Source organism: Phyllostomus discolor, chromosome 6 (genome assembly GCF_004126475.2).
Source record: "Phyllostomus discolor isolate MPI-MPIP mPhyDis1 chromosome 6, mPhyDis1.pri.v3, whole genome shotgun sequence".
NCBI lineage: Eukaryota > Metazoa > Chordata > Mammalia > Chiroptera > Phyllostomidae > Phyllostomus > Phyllostomus discolor.
In genome coordinates, this window is record NC_040908.2 from 78,859,440 (window position 1) to 78,878,884 (window position 19,445).

The 19,445-nt window shown below is 35.7% G+C and overlaps 1 protein-coding gene across 6 annotated transcripts in view; it reads left to right on the top strand.

Moving 5' to 3' along the window:
* The window catches only part of DDX6 (DEAD-box helicase 6), a 36,671-nt gene that overhangs the window by 12,264 nt on the left and 4,962 nt on the right, over window positions 1-19,445 (top strand). For all 6 annotated transcript variants that reach the window (XM_028516970.2, XM_028516967.2, XM_028516971.2 and 3 more), the window contains exons 5-13: window positions 5,155-5,284; window positions 6,086-6,232; window positions 8,901-8,995; window positions 10,261-10,383; window positions 10,868-10,996; window positions 12,411-12,527; window positions 13,848-13,911; window positions 18,256-18,357; window positions 18,980-19,162. In XM_028516970.2, the coding sequence (XP_028372771.1) occupies window positions 5,155-5,284; window positions 6,086-6,232; window positions 8,901-8,995; window positions 10,261-10,383; window positions 10,868-10,996; window positions 12,411-12,527; window positions 13,848-13,911; window positions 18,256-18,357; window positions 18,980-19,155 (1,083 nt within the window). In that variant the 3' untranslated portion in view covers window positions 19,156-19,162. The remainder of the gene's footprint in view (window positions 1-5,154; window positions 5,285-6,085; window positions 6,233-8,900; window positions 8,996-10,260; window positions 10,384-10,867; window positions 10,997-12,410; window positions 12,528-13,847; window positions 13,912-18,255; window positions 18,358-18,979; window positions 19,163-19,445) is intronic.

The window sequence follows — 19,445 nt, forward strand, 5'->3', positions numbered from 1 at the left end:
GTGGAGGAGGGGTGGGAGAGGGGACAATGCCACTTGCTCCACTCTCTGCTGCATTTCAGTCACTTCCCCTGCTTCCCACAAGCAGAGTGGGCCCTTCTGGTGCTGATTCCGTGTGGGTTGGCTTATGTATGTTCTAGGACCCTGTGGGTCTCTCCAACAAACCCTCCTGTAAGGCTGGGAGTTTCTCCCAGCACCTGAACCCCCACAGGTGTTTCAGTCAGTGGTTTGAGGCTTCATTTCCCCTTGCTGGGACCCTGGGTTGTGCAGCCTGTCCCACTCCCTAGTTTCGCCTGGTTTATCTGTGCTCCAATGTGTGGCCACCCCGTCCACAATCCACTGCCTCGGCTGCCAGCCACCGCTTTTGCAATGAGCCCTTTCTGCCCCTGCTGCCTGTCTCCACCCCTCCTCCCAGTCTGGATGAATGTTTCTTCTTTTAACTCCTTGGTTGTTGGACTTCTATACAGTTCGATTTTCTGTCAATTCTGGTTGGTTTTTTTGTTTGTTTGTTTTTAAATTGTTGTTCTTTTGGTTGTGCGAGGAGGCACAGTGTGTCTACATATACCTCCATCTTTGCCAGAAGTCTCTACCTTTTCTCTTTTTTTTGTCCCCCCCCCCCCCCAAAAGTATTGTTTTACAGGAATTTTTTCCTCCTGATAAAAGCCTTCTTGATCAAATGGGTGTCATCTTCATTTGAATCTCTCTCTCTTTTTTTTAAGATTTTATTTATTTCTTTTTAGAGAGGGAGAAAGAGAGGGAGAACGAGAGAGATAAAAACATCAATGTGCGGTTGCTGGGGGCCGTGGCCTGCAACCCAGGCATGTACCCTGACTGGGAATCGAACCTGCGACACTTTGGTTCGCAGCCCGAGCTCAATCCACTGAGCTATGCCAGCCAGGGCTTGAATCTCTTTTAAGACATGGAATGTAGTTGCATTTTGGCTATAAGGTTATTGGAGAGTGAGGCCCTTAAAATGATATCCTTGCAAAGGAAGATTTTACACTGATAGGCTGGAACCAGGTATACTACAGATTGTTCCCACACATCTTTCTTTGGTTCACCATCTGTGACTCTATTTCTACATGCCCAGCTGTATAACTGTGCCATTGTAAAGACATCTTAATATAGAAACACAGACTGTGGAGGGCATGAGAACTTGCTGTGTTATTTTGCTTAACATTGTGAAACCTTATATTAACTTTGAGATAGATGATTGAGGTGGCGGTTTTGCTGCTTCTAGACTCTAGACACAGCCTTTGAAGAAATTTTAGATAAGGTGATAAAATGGCAGGCAGTCCATTATAGAAAGAAACATGGAAGTTTCTTACTGTTGTTGACTCAATTCCATATCAGACCAAGAATCTGAAATTATTTTGCCAACCGAGTCTAATAAGGGTTAATAGTTTATTATTTATAGTTAGGAATTATAACATTCTTAATCTTTTTGTAAATCATTCTTCTAACATGGACTTACTATGACTAAAAGAATTTTTTTCTAAATTCTCAAAAAAAAACCTTTAAATGCATTTTTCCATTGATAACCGTGGTAAAATTGGATGTGTTCTTTTAAGTTAGATATTGTTGAAATTATTATCTTTTTCTTTTTTGCTAGGTAGCAGTGGGTATTTGACAACCACTGCTATCTCCTTCACAGTGCTCATTTTCCCCCCTGAAATTTAGGTTCATAAACCCACCTGGCCCTTGAAAGTCTAAGAGCAGCAGCTGCTCTAAAAGCAGCTAGTTGGGCAATTTCAAGCTTTTTCAGGTACCATACTTGTGTAAAGTGCCCCTTAGTACTAGGCAATTGAAAGCTATGCCATTCTTATATGCAACAGAAACCAATTTGGGCTAACTTAAACAAAAGGAAATTTATTAGAAGAATATCGGGAGTTCATGAACAAGGTTAAGGAGAGGTCTGGAGGAGCACACTTGGAATTAATTGGCCAAGAACTGAGAAAGCTCTGAAGGGTTTAGGAAGCTGAATTGTTAACAGGATGTGCTATGATAATTTGAATTCTGAGAAGAGAGCATTCAGCTGGCCTGGGTTTAGTCATTGTCTATCATTTGCCTGAGGAGGTTGGCTAGACTATTGATACATTGAGGTGGGGGGGATGTAATTCCTCAGAAAGAAGTTAGGGTGCTTCTAAGAAAAGGGAGTGGATACTAAGGTAACCAAAACATGGAACATGGACTTAAAGAGCTCTGGTAGCATGATTGTGCTGTGATCAAACCTAAGTTTGTGGGGTCGATGGGTTATATTAAAATATAAATCATGTATCGTGCAATTCATACATTTAAAGTATATAATTTATTGGTTTTTGTATATTCACATTTGTGCTATGGTCAATTTTAGAACATTTTCTTAACCACATAAAGAACTTTAGCAGGCCCTCCTCATTTTACCCTAGTCCTAAGCAACCACTAATTTACATTCTGTCTATGGATTTGACTGTTCTGGACATTTCATATGAATGGAATTATATACTGTCTCTTATGACTAACTTGTTTGACTTAGAATATTTTTTAGGAGTCATCCATGTTGTAATGTATCCATAATTCATTTCTTTTTATTGTTGAATATTATTTTATTGTATGGCTATACCACATTTGGATTATCCATTCATCAGTTGGTGGGGTTGTTTCCGCTGTTAGCTATTAGGAATAATGCTGCCATGAACATTCATGAACAAATTTGGCGTAAAGATAAATGTTTTCATTTTAGGGGTATATATATCTGGGAGTGGAATTGCTGGTTCTTATGGTAATAATCTTTAACCTTTTTAGAAGCCACCAGGCTGTTTTCCAAAGTGGCTATACACCCCCCCAGAAGTGTATGAGGGTTCCAATTTCTCCACATCCTCACTTACATGTTGTTATCTGCAGACCCAAGTTTAAATTTTGGTTCTAGCATTTCCTGTTTTGTGACCTTGGGCAAAACAATTATTCTCTGAGGATTCTTTTTGTCAGTTGTAAAACAAAAAGTACCAACTTGAACGGAAATGAATAACATAAGGTAACTACCTAGCAGAGTACCTTGCATACAGTCAGCATTTAAAGAATTTTTTAGCTTCCTTTCTTTTTTTCTTTCCCTTGGCAGTTTCCCAGATTTCCTCTTGGGTTTCAAAGCTGTCTGAGCCAGACTTGAATTTTCTTGCTTCATTACCTAGTCTCCTAAGAGACAGTGTGATGCACTGAATTTCCAGACTAATCATGATGGCCATAATACAGGGCAAAATATGAGTATATTTTAACTTAGAGACTAGATTACTTACTTTGTTAAAAAGCCTTATCCTTAAACAGTTTCTGTAGGGCATAAACCCTGTCAAAGAGAGTAGAGGAATAGAAGTCAGCGGCCTCAAATTAAATCAAAAGACATACCCAAAATGTGAGTGAGAATAGTCTCAAATTAATTCTACCTGCCTCACTTAATTGAAAAGTGTATAGTTTTAAAGGACCTGGCTCAGAAAAATCATTAGAAGACTCATGGGGAGACCATTTGGCCTCTTGTCTCCATGCACCGCAGAACTATAGGCAGCCTGTTTAAAAATCATTGAAGAGAATGAACCGACGGAGATATGGGATAATGGATCTCCACCTCAACAATTGGCAGTTGACTCAGAGTTGGAGGGAAGGGATTCAGACCAGGTGGTCAAAGTCAAGGTTTTCTTCTTTGACTTGCTTTAACGTAACAAGTAGACTGTTTAATGCTGGTTATAGGAACAAGATAACAGTATTGTCATTGGACCATTTTCACAGTTCTGGCAACTGTGTTATTCTGATCACATGGAAACCATCTCACCCCTGTGATTGGGGTTCTAGGTATGATAGAATGAGTGTCATGGTGGAAAATAGAAATCATTATACTTATAACTTGTTTTTTGTTTGTTTTTAAGATTCTTATTTATTTCTTTTTTTAGAAATGGGGAAGGGAGAGAAACATCAATGTGTGGTTGCCTCTCACATTCCCCCTTACTGGGGACATGTTCCGCAACCCAGGCATGTGCCTGGGGATCGAACTGGCATCCCTTTGGTTCACAGGCCTAGCGCTCAGTCCAATGAGCCTCACCAGCCAGGGTTTATGACTTAGATGTTTTTGCAATAGAAATTTTTAAGGTGCTGGGGAGATTATTTCTGGTCATTAGCTTAGGCATAGAAAGAACTAGTTACTACAGTGATTATAAATCTCTTTTCTAATTTATTTCCTCATTCTTTGCTGTTGTCTGGGAAATTTGTCCTGAGTTACCATATTTTCGGACTATAAGGTAGTCCACCCCCCCGCCCCGTCCCCCCCATTTGGGAGGAATAATGGTTGTTAATGCTGCTGTTAAGTTCTGTTAACGTTTATATTGGTGAAATATTATGTTATTAAATATTTTACCACACTTTTTGCTTCAAATTTTTTTCTATTCTCTAAAGCACAGGTGCGTCTTATGGTCCAAAAAATATGGGTAATAGGAAATTTGTCTTCTACAAAACACACATGACAGAATAATTTAAATATTAAAATGAGAGTCACCTTCAGTGATGTGTCCATGGATTGAGATAACTTAAAATTGAGTCTCTAAGCACATTTTAGGACAGAGAAGTTGGCTGTGAGGCAGCCATTTAAATATCAAATAGGACCTGAAGTTAAACTTTTTCAGCCTGTTCCTGCTTTGTGCAAGGATAAGTTGTCCAAGCTACAATTTTTCATTGTAAAATTGGCTTACTAATCTTAAAATATCATATATAATCTTTGTTTTGTTTTTGTGTAATTTTTTCTTCCAATTTTTAATTGTGAAATAACTTCTGCTTTTTTTCACTCTGTTTATGTGTCAGCCTATGTTCCTCCTTTCTTTGTTCTCTTGTTGTAGATGCTCAGCTTCCTTGGCCATATACACTCTCACACATACACACTCAACATGTACAGTTTTTATTACATTGGGATACAACATAAAATGTATTCCACAAACAGTTTTGGTAAATAATCGATTGATAATGAAGGTGATGTTGATTTATCCTGCTAATTTACTTGGTCTTTACTTACTCTTGTAAAATGCAAGTGTAAGGCACTTTGAAGCAGTACCAAAGAGGTATTCCTTCAGTGTATTTTAGAGAAGAATTTGTTTATGTGCTGTTTTTATTCACAAGTAATTTGCATTGTCTTATCTCTTTTAGGAGGAGAGCATTCCCATTGCTTTATCTGGTAGGGATATTTTAGCTAGAGCAAAAAATGGAACAGGCAAGAGTGGTGCCTACCTCATTCCCTTACTTGAACGGCTAGACCTGAAGAAGGACAATATACAAGGTTAGCTGTTTAAACTAAAAATGATAGTTTAAATCTTGTAGCTATGTATTAATAGAAGATAATTACCTTTTGTTAGAATTTACATAATCTGGAATCAGTATTTACCCTTTCTTTTCATAGCTCTTTAAAGAGATTGGTAGTTTTCAAAATATTTTTACATATTACACAGTTTTGACAATATTCCAGTGAGATAAGCAAAGTGAGTTACTGCTTTATAGATAGGAAAACTAAGAGCATGAGAAGTTCAATTACCTCATGTTACTACTTAAAAACTACTGTGATTTCACTTATATGTGAAATCTAATGAACAAAATAAACATAAAATAGAAAAAAAAAACCTGTGGAACTGAATTGTTTCTGTAACAACTTGTATGTCTGCAAGATTCTTATAGAAACCTGAACTTTTTTTTTAAGCCATGTGGTTTTAGAATTTTAAGAGCTTAGGCAGTAGGGAAGAAACAAATTTCCATAATTGTACCCAGAGTAAGCTAATAGAGTTTAGTTTTCACTTCTAAAGCATTTTCTTAAATCCTCAGCGTTTGTGAGCTATAATTATCATTCTCCAGTCTTCACTTTGCATACTTTTATATGATGTAAATCAACCTGGGCAGCAAGAGTTTCGTATTTGAATGTTTAGTGAGTTTTGTACTGAAACACTAAATTGATAAACCTTCAGCAAGTTGCCAACTCAAAGAATCCTTTAACGTTTTGGAACTAAGAATAGTACAAGACTTAAACTCTTAAAATATGTTATTTCTCTCCCCCCCCCCCCCCAACCCCCCATTGCTTGGTATTTTCCAGCAATGGTGATTGTTCCTACAAGAGAACTTGCTCTACAGGTCAGTCAGATTTGCATCCAGGTCAGCAAACACATGGGAGGAGCCAAAGTGATGGCAACCACAGGAGGAACCAATTTACGGGATGACATAATGAGGCTTGATGATACAGGTAGGAAATAACTTATATAAGGTGGCCTAGTTCACAACTGTAATTTCACACATGGGTGTTTCCTTACAATAACTTATTAAAAATTGTTTTTTAAGAATTAATGAGGAACAGAAACATTGTAGTAGAAAAATGAGTAAAGAAGATGAGTTTCATGCAAGAAAATGTAAATAGAAACAGCAGATTGCTCTGTGCCTTTCTGATTGGTGAGACCAAAAAAATATCAGTATTCAATAATGTGAGTTTGTGGCATAATTGTCTTGTAGCATAGGGGTGTAAGATAAGTTGGCATTATATTTCAAAATTATAAATGCATTTTCAAGATTCTTCCCTGAAGAAATGATTAGACAAATCTGAGGTTGTTTACTACTGTGTGGTTGCATAGTAGTGAAAACCTGTAACAACCTAAACATAGAAGATAGTCTGAATGGAATTCCCCACAATCATTAAAGAATGAAGCTTATCTGTATTAATTTTTATGAGGAGTTCTCCATGATAACATTATTGTGTGAAAAAAGATAAAACAGCAAGAATGAGATATACTTAATATAAAATTATATATAGACTTTTAGTCAGAATTTCATAATTGTCATTAATTATAAAATTCTTCATATTGCACAATTATTTAAAATTATTAGCTCCTTTGATTCTTAATAATGATCTTGTGAAGACCATTACTTTAGTCAAGAGGCAGTCTCTATATATATCAGAAGCCTGGTATGCCTTTCGTTATTCATTAGGATTGTCCTAAGACAGGAAAATATGCCCTTCATTTGGAGCAGGCAATTTGAGAAGCTGAAGCTCACCCCATTGTATAGGTGAAAAAAAACAAGTATTCTCTTAGCCAACCTAAGATGCAATGGAAATCCATATCTTGAAGCACATCTTTGCCTCTTTGTGCTACAGTCCTCCCTTACTTTTGAGGAATATATGCTAAGACAGCCCTGCACTTCCCCTTGGATGCCTGAAATTTAGGATAGTACTGAACCCTATATATATATTATGTTTGTTTCCGTATATGTATATACATTTATGATAAATTTATAAATTAGGCATTTATTAACAAAAACTAATAATAAATTGGAACAATTATAGGAGAATGTGTTATAGAATGTGGCTCCTCTCTGTTCACATCTACCACCCCAGATTTAATGCCTTTTCCATCTTAACTAAGCATTTATATACACTGAGTCCATAACTTACTCATGTTGAGGTGCAGTAGCAAAATTAGCACAATTTTTCCCCCACAATTTCACAGGTAGAAGGTTGGTTCTTGTCTTAGATCTTAGCAAACTCAGCATACAGTTTTTTTTCTTCTGTCAAGAATGTTCACCTTTTCACTTAAAGGAAGCATTTCTACTTTTTCACCGGGAGAAGCACTTGGGCATACCCAAATTGCCACTCTTGCGCTTTGGGCCATTTAATTAAGTTGGTTAAAAAGTTCATTTAGTGCTTTGTTTTATTTTTTTGTTTGTTTGGGCCCCCCCCCCCCCATAAAATAAAAGATAATTTTCATTTTCACCAATAACTTTATTGATTTGGATATTTTGACTATGTCAGCTATCCCCCACATTGTACAGCGTTGATTGTTCTCAGTTAATGTCTCTTATTTGATCACTATTAACTTCAACTGGTCTACCCAACTGTGGAGCATCGTCTAGGTAGAAATCTCTAACATGAACTTCACAGACCACTTTTTTGTTTTGTTTTGTTTTGTTTTGTTTTTTAGATTTTATTTATTTTTATTTTATTTTATTTATTTATTTTTAGAGAGGGAAGGGGGAGGGAGGGAGAGAGAGAGAGAGAGAGAGATATCAATGTGCAGTTGCTGGGGGTTATATCCTGCAACCCAGGCATGTACCCTGGCTGGGAATGGAACCTGTGACACTTTGGTTCGCAGGCCGCGCTCAATCCACTGAGCTACGCCAGCCAGGGCTCACAGACCACTTTTGACACATTCCATCAATTACATTACCTTCTCCATACACTGCATAAATCTTTTTTTTTTTTTTTTTTTTGAGTTTCAATTGTGTTTTTACCTTTCTTGAAATAATAATGCATAATATAATGAAAATGTTAAGTATTTTCTCCCATCTTCAGTATTAAAATGGCTACACAAAAATTCACCAATTTTGATATTTTTTTAGATATGTACACTAATATGATAGCTGTCACAGTACAATCTAACAATTGTTTTAAATGAAGTTAAAGATACCCAAGCTCTAGTTAGGACCACCTTAGGGAAGAAACCAAACATGTTTTGGCCAACCCAATAAAATAAATGTACACAAGCACTGAGGTACAGCAATCTGACAACCTACATGACAGCTAAGTAATGTAACAGGTGGGTAGCAGATACATTAGACAAAGGGATAATTTACATTCTGGGCAGGATATTGTGGGAGGGTGGGAGTTTTCATGACACTACTCAGAATGACATGTGATTTAAAGCATATGAATTGCTTATTTCTGGAATTTTCCATTTAACATTTTCATACTGCATTTACCATGGAAAGTAAAATTAGATAAGGAGGACTACTGAATTCCTACCTATACAATATTTCTGATAAAATAACATATTTTAAAAAGTTTATATATGTATACAAACTTTTACTACACCTTTTTGGCCCAAGCTAAAATTAATGAGAATGTGTTTTCTAATCTTGTGTAGTGCATGTGGTAATCGCTACCCCTGGGAGAATCTTGGATCTTATCAAGAAAGGAGTAGCAAAGGTTGATCATGTCCAGATGATAGTATTGGATGAGGTAATGTCCTTTTATTTGGAAAGATATTATTCTGTAGTATTCTGAGCTTTGTTACTGTCAGTAACTGAAGCAAAGGTTCTATGTGTTTTATGACTTTCTAATAAACATGGCCTTTGTCAGTTTGTACTAATTCGCTTACAAAACATTTTACAGGAAGTGTGATCTTTATATACTCTTGTGTAGATGGAAAAAAATTACAATTGAATATGTATTTTTTTGTTAAAACTATACCTTAAAGAGCTTTAGAGTAAAAATGTAATTTACATGAAAACAAGGGGCACTAGATGATAGGAATTTATAGGAATAGTTCCACCTTGTGCCTGTCTTGGGGACACAAGGTAATTTGGGGTTTTTTGTTTTCCAAGCAGAGAAGCTGTTGAGTAACCTCAAACCAAGTTAATTCTCTTTCCATTCAGTGATACATCTTTAAAAGCATGTAATATCTGTAACTCCTCATTTAGCATATATGACTTAGTGTTGTTTGGTTTTTCAGTCTCTGTTATACGTATTATCTTACCACATGACTGCCTTTTAAGTACTTACTCAGCTCTACCTTTGGGCTCTTGTGGCGCTTTATATCTACAGTAGTGTCAGTGTTAATATTTTGAAATAAAGTTACTTGCCTTGATTGGTCTATGTTTTAGATACCTGGATCAGGTTGATCACGGTCTAATTCAGATCAGAGTTTGTTCTTTGTTTTTTTAGTAATGAGAGATAATATATTAGTCACTATGTACTAACACTAAGTACTTCATATGTTCTTTTTTTAATTTAATTTTTGCAACAACCCTTTAAGGTAAGTATCCTATAAAGTAGTTACTATAGTGTGTATACATCCTAATTTTAAAATTACGGAATCTGAAGTGTTGATTGGTTAAGCAACATAGCTATATAGCTCCCAACATAGCTAATATGTGAAGGAGACAAGATTTCAATCCAGGTAATTTGACTCTGCAGCCTGTATCAGTGCTTTTAACCACTGCACCACACTGCCTCTTCAATGGAAATCACATTAAAATTTTGTTACGGGAACAAGGATTATATCTGTCTAGGAGTCCCCTACCTCCACCCCTAAAGATGGGCATTAGAGTCCTTTTCCCTTTCTGAATCACTCAGCATGTGTCTTGGTGCCATTGAATTATGCAGTGTTGTAGAGAACTTAATGTTTACAACTAGGAATATTCCATGAACATTCTTATTGGATGAAGCCATATTAACCAAAAACCTTGACATTACTTGTTTTAAAAATTCTCTTTGTATTACAGGCAGATAAGTTGCTGTCACAGGATTTTGTGCAGATAATGGAGGATATTATTCTCACGCTACCTAAAAACAGACAGATTTTATTATATTCCGCTACTTTCCCACTTAGTGTACAGAAGTTCATGGTGAGTATAAGACAAACGTACTTGGAAGTAGTGCCAACCTGTTGCCCATGAGTATACCTTTATCCATCATTTATCTTATCAGTGTGTACTTGGGATGATTATTTCAAGTTTTTGGCTTTTTGACTTTTTCTTCAGCTGATTAGTTAAGGTTCGTTGTGCGTAAATTAACTGATTTGTTTTAAAGCAGTGATAGTAATATGATTCAAGTCTTCATTGTATACTTAGTTTTTGGTGTCAGGCTGATATAGCATAATCCTATATACAAAGTACAAAATAGTAACTTAGCTATGTATCTGAATGTTAGATCTTTAATTTAATTATAATTTATTTCTTCCATGACAAATTTTGTGGACTTGCTTTGAAGAGAACTGCATCCCCTAAAGCAAGAGTTTATCAGGAAGATGTATAGGATATATTTTGAGTTTATATGTTTTTCACTTAAGAACAAGACTCTTCTTTTTTTTTTTCTCTCTCTCTCTCCCAGAATTCCCATTTGCAGAAACCCTATGAGATTAACCTGATGGAGGAACTAACTTTGAAGGGAGTAACCCAGTACTACGCATATGTAACTGAGCGCCAAAAAGTACACTGCCTGAACACACTTTTCTCCAGGGTAAATAATAGGCTTCAGTTGCTGAACATTATCCATTACTTAACCCCAGTAAAACTGTTCTAGCCCCAGCTGGTGTGGCTCAGTTGGTTGAGCATAGTCCCACAAACTGAAGCGTTGCTGGTTTGATTCCTGGTCAGGGTATGTGCCTGGTTTGCAGGTTTGGTCCCCAGTTGGGGAGCATTCAGAAGGTAGCCAGACCATTGTATCAATTTTCCCACCACTTTAAATGTTTAAAAAAAAGAGAGAAAAGGACTTAGCTTTTCCTAAAAGTCAGTTTCAGTTGCGCTGAAGTTGGTAGGGTATAATTGACAAGTCACAGGCACTTTTTAATTTAATTCTAAAATAGTTTGATCCTAATTACAATTGATGCTCATTGTTTACAGTAATTATAGTCCTCATTATTTGCAGATTCGGTATTTGCAAATTTGCCAACTTACCAAAATTTATTTATAGCCACAAAATCAATACTTGTGTGCTTTTGAGGTCATTTGTGGGCATGCATAACACAATGAAAATTTTGAGTCATTTTGCATATTCCCAGCTGAAGTCAAACAAGGTAATACTGTCCTCTTGTTTCAGCTCTCATATCATATCCAATATGGCCTATTGAATGTCACTTTTTTTTTTTTCTTTTTTGTACCTTTTTTCATTTTTTACTTTTAACGACCCCTAAGCGTAGTGCTAAAGTGATGTTTTTGTGTTTTATTTATTTTTAGAGAGACAGGGAGGGAGAGAGAAAGAGAGAAACATCAATGTGTGGTTGCCTCGAGTGCCCCTTACTGGGGACCTGGCCTGCAACCCAGGCATGTACCCTGACTGGGAATTGAACCTGTGATCCTTTGATTCGAAGGCAGCACTCAGTCCACCGAGCCACGCCAGTCAGGGTACTAAAGTGATGTTTAGTGCACCTAAGTATAAGAGGACTGATGTGCCTTGCAGAGAAAATGTGTGTTAGATGGACTTTGTATAATAGGCACAAGTTATGGTGCTGTTGGCCATGAGTAAATAAGGTGTCTTTAAATAGTAATACACATAAAACAAGCTTGTCTTACTAATTCATTGATGAAAAATTTATGACCAGCAGCTGGCAGGAACTACCCTGTATTTCTTCTAGGAGCAGTGATTCTGTATTCACTAATTTAGTGTTTGCAGCAACCTTATAGACTATAACTATCACAGATGATGATAATTGGCTGTATTTTACTCTTGCTGGCAATCATGTGTCTTTATGAAGTATACTTGTCAATAAAACTTACAAATTATTTTCTGCAGCTATTAATAGTTTTTACAGTTTTGCATCTCTTATATCATAAGATGCTAAGTCATAGACCATGGTTTTAACATTTGTTTGCCAGTCAGTATTTTCAAGATGTGCAAAAGTAAATAAAGGGTTTTATTTCCCCCTTGTGCTCAGCTTCAGATAAACCAGTCGATCATTTTCTGTAACTCCTCTCAGCGAGTTGAATTGCTAGCCAAGAAGATTTCTCAACTGGGTTATTCTTGCTTCTATATCCATGCTAAAATGAGGCAGGTGAGTGTAAAACTAGAATTTGGGCAGATTTTTATAAAACCTTCTAAGTATTTATCGGATTTTGTTTTAGTGTTCCTCCAGATGCCCTCCCTGAGTTTAAGAAATTATTCCTTAGTAGTCAAAGGACCCTTCATTTTAACTTCTCAGAGGTTCAGTTTTCTGACTATGAAATAAAGGTAATAATACATACTCATCACACAAGGAAGATTAAGACAATGTACAAATGTTCATAAACTGTCAAGCATGATACAAATGTGAGACTTTATTCCCTTCTTTCCCCAGGTAATCTCTAGGTTTGCACTATTTAATAAAATAACCTCTAGCCACATGTGACAATTTAAATGAGTTGAAATTAAATAAAATTTAAACTTTAGGTTCTCAGTCACATTAACTACATTACAGGTGCCACATTACATGTCACTAGCAGCTACAGTTTTGTTCAGTACTGATACAGAATATTTCCATTATAGCAAAAGGTTCTACTGGACAACACTGCTGTGTATTTTTAATGTATCTATGTACCTTCTCAACCAAATGATTTTTCTTCAGAAGAAAAGGATAGAATCTCTAAATTTCTGAACTTGATTTAACAAAAAATAAAATCAAAACCATAACTAGACATTTTTTGTGTATGTACTAACTCTAACTGAAATTTCATGAAGAGAAAGCAGTTTCTCTGTAGACTTACCAGGTTAAGAACTTAAACGAGTCAACTCACATTTGGTTTTCAAAGAAGCTTAATGTCATGGATCAGATACCATTATCACAGGAAATGAATGTATTAAGCTGATAAAATATTTTAAAGTGGAAGAATGTTGCACTGAAAAGTTAAGCCACTTTGCCAGATGCTAGATTTATCACTTCTCCTCGAGTCATTGTATATGTTTTTATTTTTGTCTTTAAATTGGAAAGTAGTTCTTTTTTAGCTTTTGTATATAATTACTAAAAAGATAAAATGGGTAGGTGTTTTGGTCAAGCCAAACTTTTGGCATCCTCTGTTTGAAACATTTTTTAAAGTGTACAAATACTGAAACATAGTGAAAATTGTTACTTAAAATGCATTCCAGCAAAAAACAAATACCTTTAAGAGTTAAAATAAATGCTACGTATAGATATGCACAGATAGGTATTAAGTTGCTTAAAAATTCCCATGGGAAACCAATTTATGGAGGGGTTTTTTAACCTTTTATTTCTATAATTTCTGTGTATTGAATTGGCTTGTCTCATTTGTGTAAACAAATTTTGTATAGAAGAAATAATGGGAATTTGGGGCCATGTGTATGACTTCAAATCAAATCAAATACATTGCTTTATTCCTAGGAACATCGAAATCGTGTCTTTCATGATTTCCGAAATGGCTTATGCCGCAATCTTGTTTGCACTGGTAAGTATTTCCTATTTCTTGTAATGAATGTTTTTTCCTCTCTTTCTGCTTTGCTTTCTTTCTCCGTGGTATGCAGCAGGAGCCTGTGACATGTGGCCTAGCTCACCCAACTTACCACTTCTAGAATTCCTAAAGTTGAGAACTCCCAAAATTAGGTTCTATACCTGAAACTGTAGAAGACTTGTTCTGGCACTCATATCTTTCTTACCTTTTAAACCAATTTGGAGTTTGTGTTTTCTGAATAGTTTCAGCAAGCATACAGGAGTAAATTATATATTGCATATGCAAAATTAATCATGTTATGAAACCATCTGTGTTTTAGAAATTGTTATGGCCTTTTAATTTTTTTTGCCAGAAGCAAACTAATCTCACTTTTATTGTATTTTACTACATGAAGAATAACACTGGTGAGGCAGGTGGACATTCAGACAAAGCAAATGGATTCAGTTTCCTCCCATCTTAACACTGGGAATATAATCCTAGTATTGGTGTGAAGTTAACAGTCTTCTAGATGGAGAGAACAACCTAGACTTTTTTTTTTAATTATTGAGGCATACACACATAGATAAGTGAATCATATATATTATTAGAATTTTTACATGTTATATACACACATGTAACCAACACCTAGATCAAGATGTAGCATATTTCAAAATTTGTATTTTATTTTTATTATATTATTTTTTAAATTCTCACCTGAGGACATGGATTGCCTATTGTACGCAACCAGGGACCAACTAGGCATGTGCCCGGACTGGGAATCAAATCCATTACCTTCCTGTTATGTGATGATGCTCCAACCAACAGAGACACACTGGCGGGGGCTCAAAATTTGTATTTTTAAAAACTGCCCTGGACGGTGTGGCTCAGTCAATTGAATGCCAGCCTGCAAACCAAAAGGTCTTGGTTCAGTCAGGGCACATGCCTGGGTTGTAGGCCATGTCCCCAGCTTGGGGCATGCCAGAGGCAACCAATCAGTGTATCTCACAGATCAATGTTTCCCTCTCTTTCTCCCTCCCTTCCCCATCTCCAAAAATAAATAAAATTCTTAAAAACAAACAAACAAACAAATTCTTAAAAAAATAATAAAATTCTTAAAAAAACAAAACAAAAAGTCTGCTTCCCTGGCCAATTGTGGCTCAGTTGGTTATCATCCTGTAACCAAAAGGCATCAGGTTGAATTCCCAATCAAGGCACATACCTAGGTTGTGGGTTTGATCCCCTGTCCTGGTGCGTATGATCCCCCCAATCTGGGTGCATATGGGAGGCAACTGACCAGTGTTTTTCTCTCTCCCTTTTTCTCTTTCTAGAAGCAATGGAAAAATGTCCTCAGGTGAGGATTAAAAGAAAATACTGCTATAGAAATAAACTCCAAAAATTTTTTAGTAGAATATTAAATTTGTTAAGTTACAAGAATCAAAAAAAGGACTGTCAAATTTCTTGTACACCTTTCTGTTTATCTTGTTTCTCTGCCTCACATCTGAAAAACAGTTAATATAGCTGAATTAACACATTTATATTTGCATTTATCAACACCTTTGACTTTTAAATATATTGAAGTGTTCAAAATATAAAATATTTGATTTAGTGGAAAGAATACTAGAGTACTGAGTTTTAAGATTAGGGTCTAAGTCCTGTCTTTGTTTACCTCTAATAAGGTTTTCAGCAACTTACCCTTTTCTTTTATGCCTTTTTAAAACTGTAAAATGGGGATGCTTTAAACTGAATTCTGGACAAATATTCGTTGTAGGTTATTCAAAAAATATTCACTGATATTCAACCAATAACTTATTCTTTGCCAGGTACTTAGCTAGGTGCTGCAAAACTATATGCTCCTCCCCTACTTTATGTGATGTGTATTTTACCACAATTAAAAATCTGGGGAGCCTATAACCTACATGAGGAAATAATTAATTAGGGAATTGTTTAGAATTGTTAAGCAAATTGAAAATGTATAGGCAAGGAGAAGGTGTCATTTGCTATTAAGCAGTTCCCTACTTGGTGTGGGTTTTTTTGTTTGTTTTAGTTTATTTTTTGTTGTTGGTTTTGGTTTTGTTTTAGATTTAGATTTATTCATTTCTAGACAGAGGGGAAGGAAGGAAGAAAGAGAGGGAGAGAAACATCGATTAGTTGCCTCTCGTACACACCCAGCTGGAGACCTGGCCTGTAACCCAGGCATGTGCTCTGCCTGGGAATCGAACCAGTGCTCTTTCTGTTTGCAGGCCAGTTACTCAACCCACTGAGCCATACCAGCCAGGGCACAGTTCCCTATTTGAATGAGAAATTTTTTTTGTTTTGTTTTGTTTTCCCAAAAAAGTTCATTGTGTTTATAGTACTTAATACGCTGATTTGAATTATTGTGGCTAATGGACTTTATTTTTAATAATTACTTACAAGGTTGCCCTCATAAGGTTTTGAAATGTTAGTGCTTTTTCCTATCTGATTTTACAGATCAACAATATATCATTAAGTACTGAATAACATGTATTAAATGTATAAATAAATACATGCAGAGTACCACCCACCCCTTTCTTCAGTGAGCAATAGTTTAATCTGTGATAAAAAAGGTAAACAATATTAAGAGTCTAAGGCAGGGCCTGCACACTTTTTCTGTAGAATGACAGATAGTAAATATTTTAGACTTCGTACAACATGCAGTCTCTGGTATGAGGTACTCAGCTCTGCCATTCTAACTCAAAAGCACCCTTAGACAGTGCTTAAACAAATGGGTGTGGCCATGAAGCAGCCAAACTTTATTTGCAAAAACAAGTCTTGAGCTGGATCTATAAGGGAATAAAGGTAATTTGCAAATGTGAGATATGTACACTGTTGACCCTTAACATGGATTTGAACTGCATGGATCCACTTACATGCAGTTTATTTTTCAATAAGTACAGTAAATATATATTGAAATTTAAATCTAAAGAAAATGTTAAGGTAAAAATATTTTAAGAACACAATATATAAAACATATATAAAATATGTGGTAATCAATTACTTATGTTATCAGTAAGGCATCTGGTCAGTAGTAGGCTGTATAGGTAGTTAAATTTGGAGGAAGTCAAGTTATTCACAGATTTTTCAGCTGTGCAGGGGAAGTGAGTGCCCCTGGACCCACCTTCCCTTCAGTATTATTCAAGGGTCAACTGTAGTAAGTAGGCTTAAATTTTCATAGGAGAGGGAAGTAACTAGCTGAGGTTATCTGAGAACAGGTGGAATTTTAACTGGCTTTTATAAGCTAGATAAATTTAATTTAGGGGACTGGTGTAAAAAGTGATCCATAGAAGGCTAACGTATGTTCAAAGAAGGATGAGTTTGGTAGAGAGAGGTTTGAGGAGATGTGTCAGAAAAGTATGTTAAAAGCAAAATACAGACAAAAGGACCTTGAATGTCAATTTTAAATTTTATCTGAAGTTGATAAAATTTGATAACTCATTGATAACTCATTGAGAATTGATAACTCATTGTCAATTTAATGAGTTAGAAATTCAGAGCAGTATTTTAGAAATACTATTCTGACCATCATGGATTATTTTGTTGGAGTGTGGAGCTGATAGAGGCAGGGAAACCTAGTTATTAGCCTGTTTCTATTTAGTTTTCAGAGTCTAAATTATTGTGGTAATTGTGAGACTAGAAAAGATTAAAAGGGATGGCTTTGCATATTAGCTCACCTCAGACCTATTATAAATAATTTAGCAGAATAGGATGAATGAATTCTAAACATAATTACTGCTAGTGTATTATGGTATTCTGCCATGTATAATGCACGCTCACATTTTGTGCACGTTATACACAGGATTATTATACCCATGTATAATGTGCATCCTTATTCTTCCCTCAAAAACTTGGGCCAAACCCCCCCCCCCCCCCCCGCCGCCGCCAACAGTGCACAGTCAGTATGCACACCAAAATACAGTATCTCCCTTTTTGAAATACTCAGTATTACAGAACAAACTATTTTTTAAGATAATTTGCTATTTAATCTTAAATACTAGAACACAGACTAATGAAAATAAATTCCTGGTCATTTCTGAGATTCACTTACGAGCTTACCAGTTATCCTGGTATCTACCTGTTTCCAATTACCATAGACCATCTTCTAAAACTTCCTTACAGAGCTGGGCAAAGGTAACTTATGAACAGATTGTTATTTATGATAATAATGCATGAAAGGTAATACCAGTAATCTGTAAATGTATTTGAATTACCAAAAAAGGTAAATTAATTTAGGTTATACTAGAAATATCTGTTAAATAGTAGTTATTATGGTACCAAGATGCTTAAAATTGCTTAAATGCTAAAAAATTAAAAGATCTAATGGGGGGGTTTGTTTTTGTTTTTAAGATTTGTTTACCCGAGGTATTGATATACAAGCTGTGAATGTGGTAATAAACTTTGACTTCCCAAAGCTGGCAGAGACCTATCTCCATCGTATTGGAAGATCAGGTGAGGAAAAGAGATGTTCTTTGTGGAAGTTTTTTGAGAAGTTTATTTATTAAATTATGTTTTTCTATGACATAGACTATGGTATCAATGAGAATAGTGAGTTAAAACTAATTTAGTTGTTTGGTATTTAAGGCTAATTTCTGGTTCTTCTGGAACACTTACTCAGAAACGTTAACTACCATATGCGTAATTTGAGATAAAATTCACAAAGGAGAATTTAACTTTTTTTCATTAGGTGGTACAATCAATAACAAACTACTGTTTAGTATGTGTATTTTGGCAACTTCTTAAAAAACTATTTTTAAAGTCCTTTTGCTATTTCCTGTGTAAATAACAGCCTAACCTATTCCCAAGTCCTGAATACAGTCTCTTGGTTTTGGCAACTTTTGACACAAACATTCATATTGTCATTTGAAAAAGGTAAAGTAGAGTAGACTAGTTTGGGCTATAACCTGAAATAACGTGAATTTGAGGAGACTAGAAAAAGTGGTTTTGTATATCCAGAATGGCACTGAACAAAAACATGAGTCTTCTGTGGTTTTTGACACTTGCAGACTTGCACATGCATATTGATTCTCATATTTAACTACTTTTTATATTAATTAAAAATATTTTTTGTTAGGTCGCTTTGGTCATCTTGGCTTAGCCATCAACTTGATCACATATGATGATCGTTTCAACCTGAAAAGTATTGAGGAGCAGCTGGGAACAGAAATTAAACCTATTCCAAGCAACATTGACAAGAGCTTATATGTGGCAGAATACCACAGTGAACCTGTAGAAGATGATAAACCATAACAAGCATGTGCGTACCTTACAATGTAGCTAAGTGAGCATAATGTTGAAAGAAATCAAAATCGTCTTTTGTGGGGGAAATTTGATGTCCCCACCATACCTAATAGCAGTGGAGGGTAAAACACTTGCTGGCATAAATGACAATAAAACAGAGTATCTCTTGGGTGCAGTTGTGGTATGTCTCATTAGAGAAGAATACATACTGTTCTTTCTTTCTTTTCTTTCTCTCTCCCTTTCCTTTCTCTTTTTCCTTTCTCCTCCTTTCTCCTTTTCCCTTTCCTTTCCTATTTTAT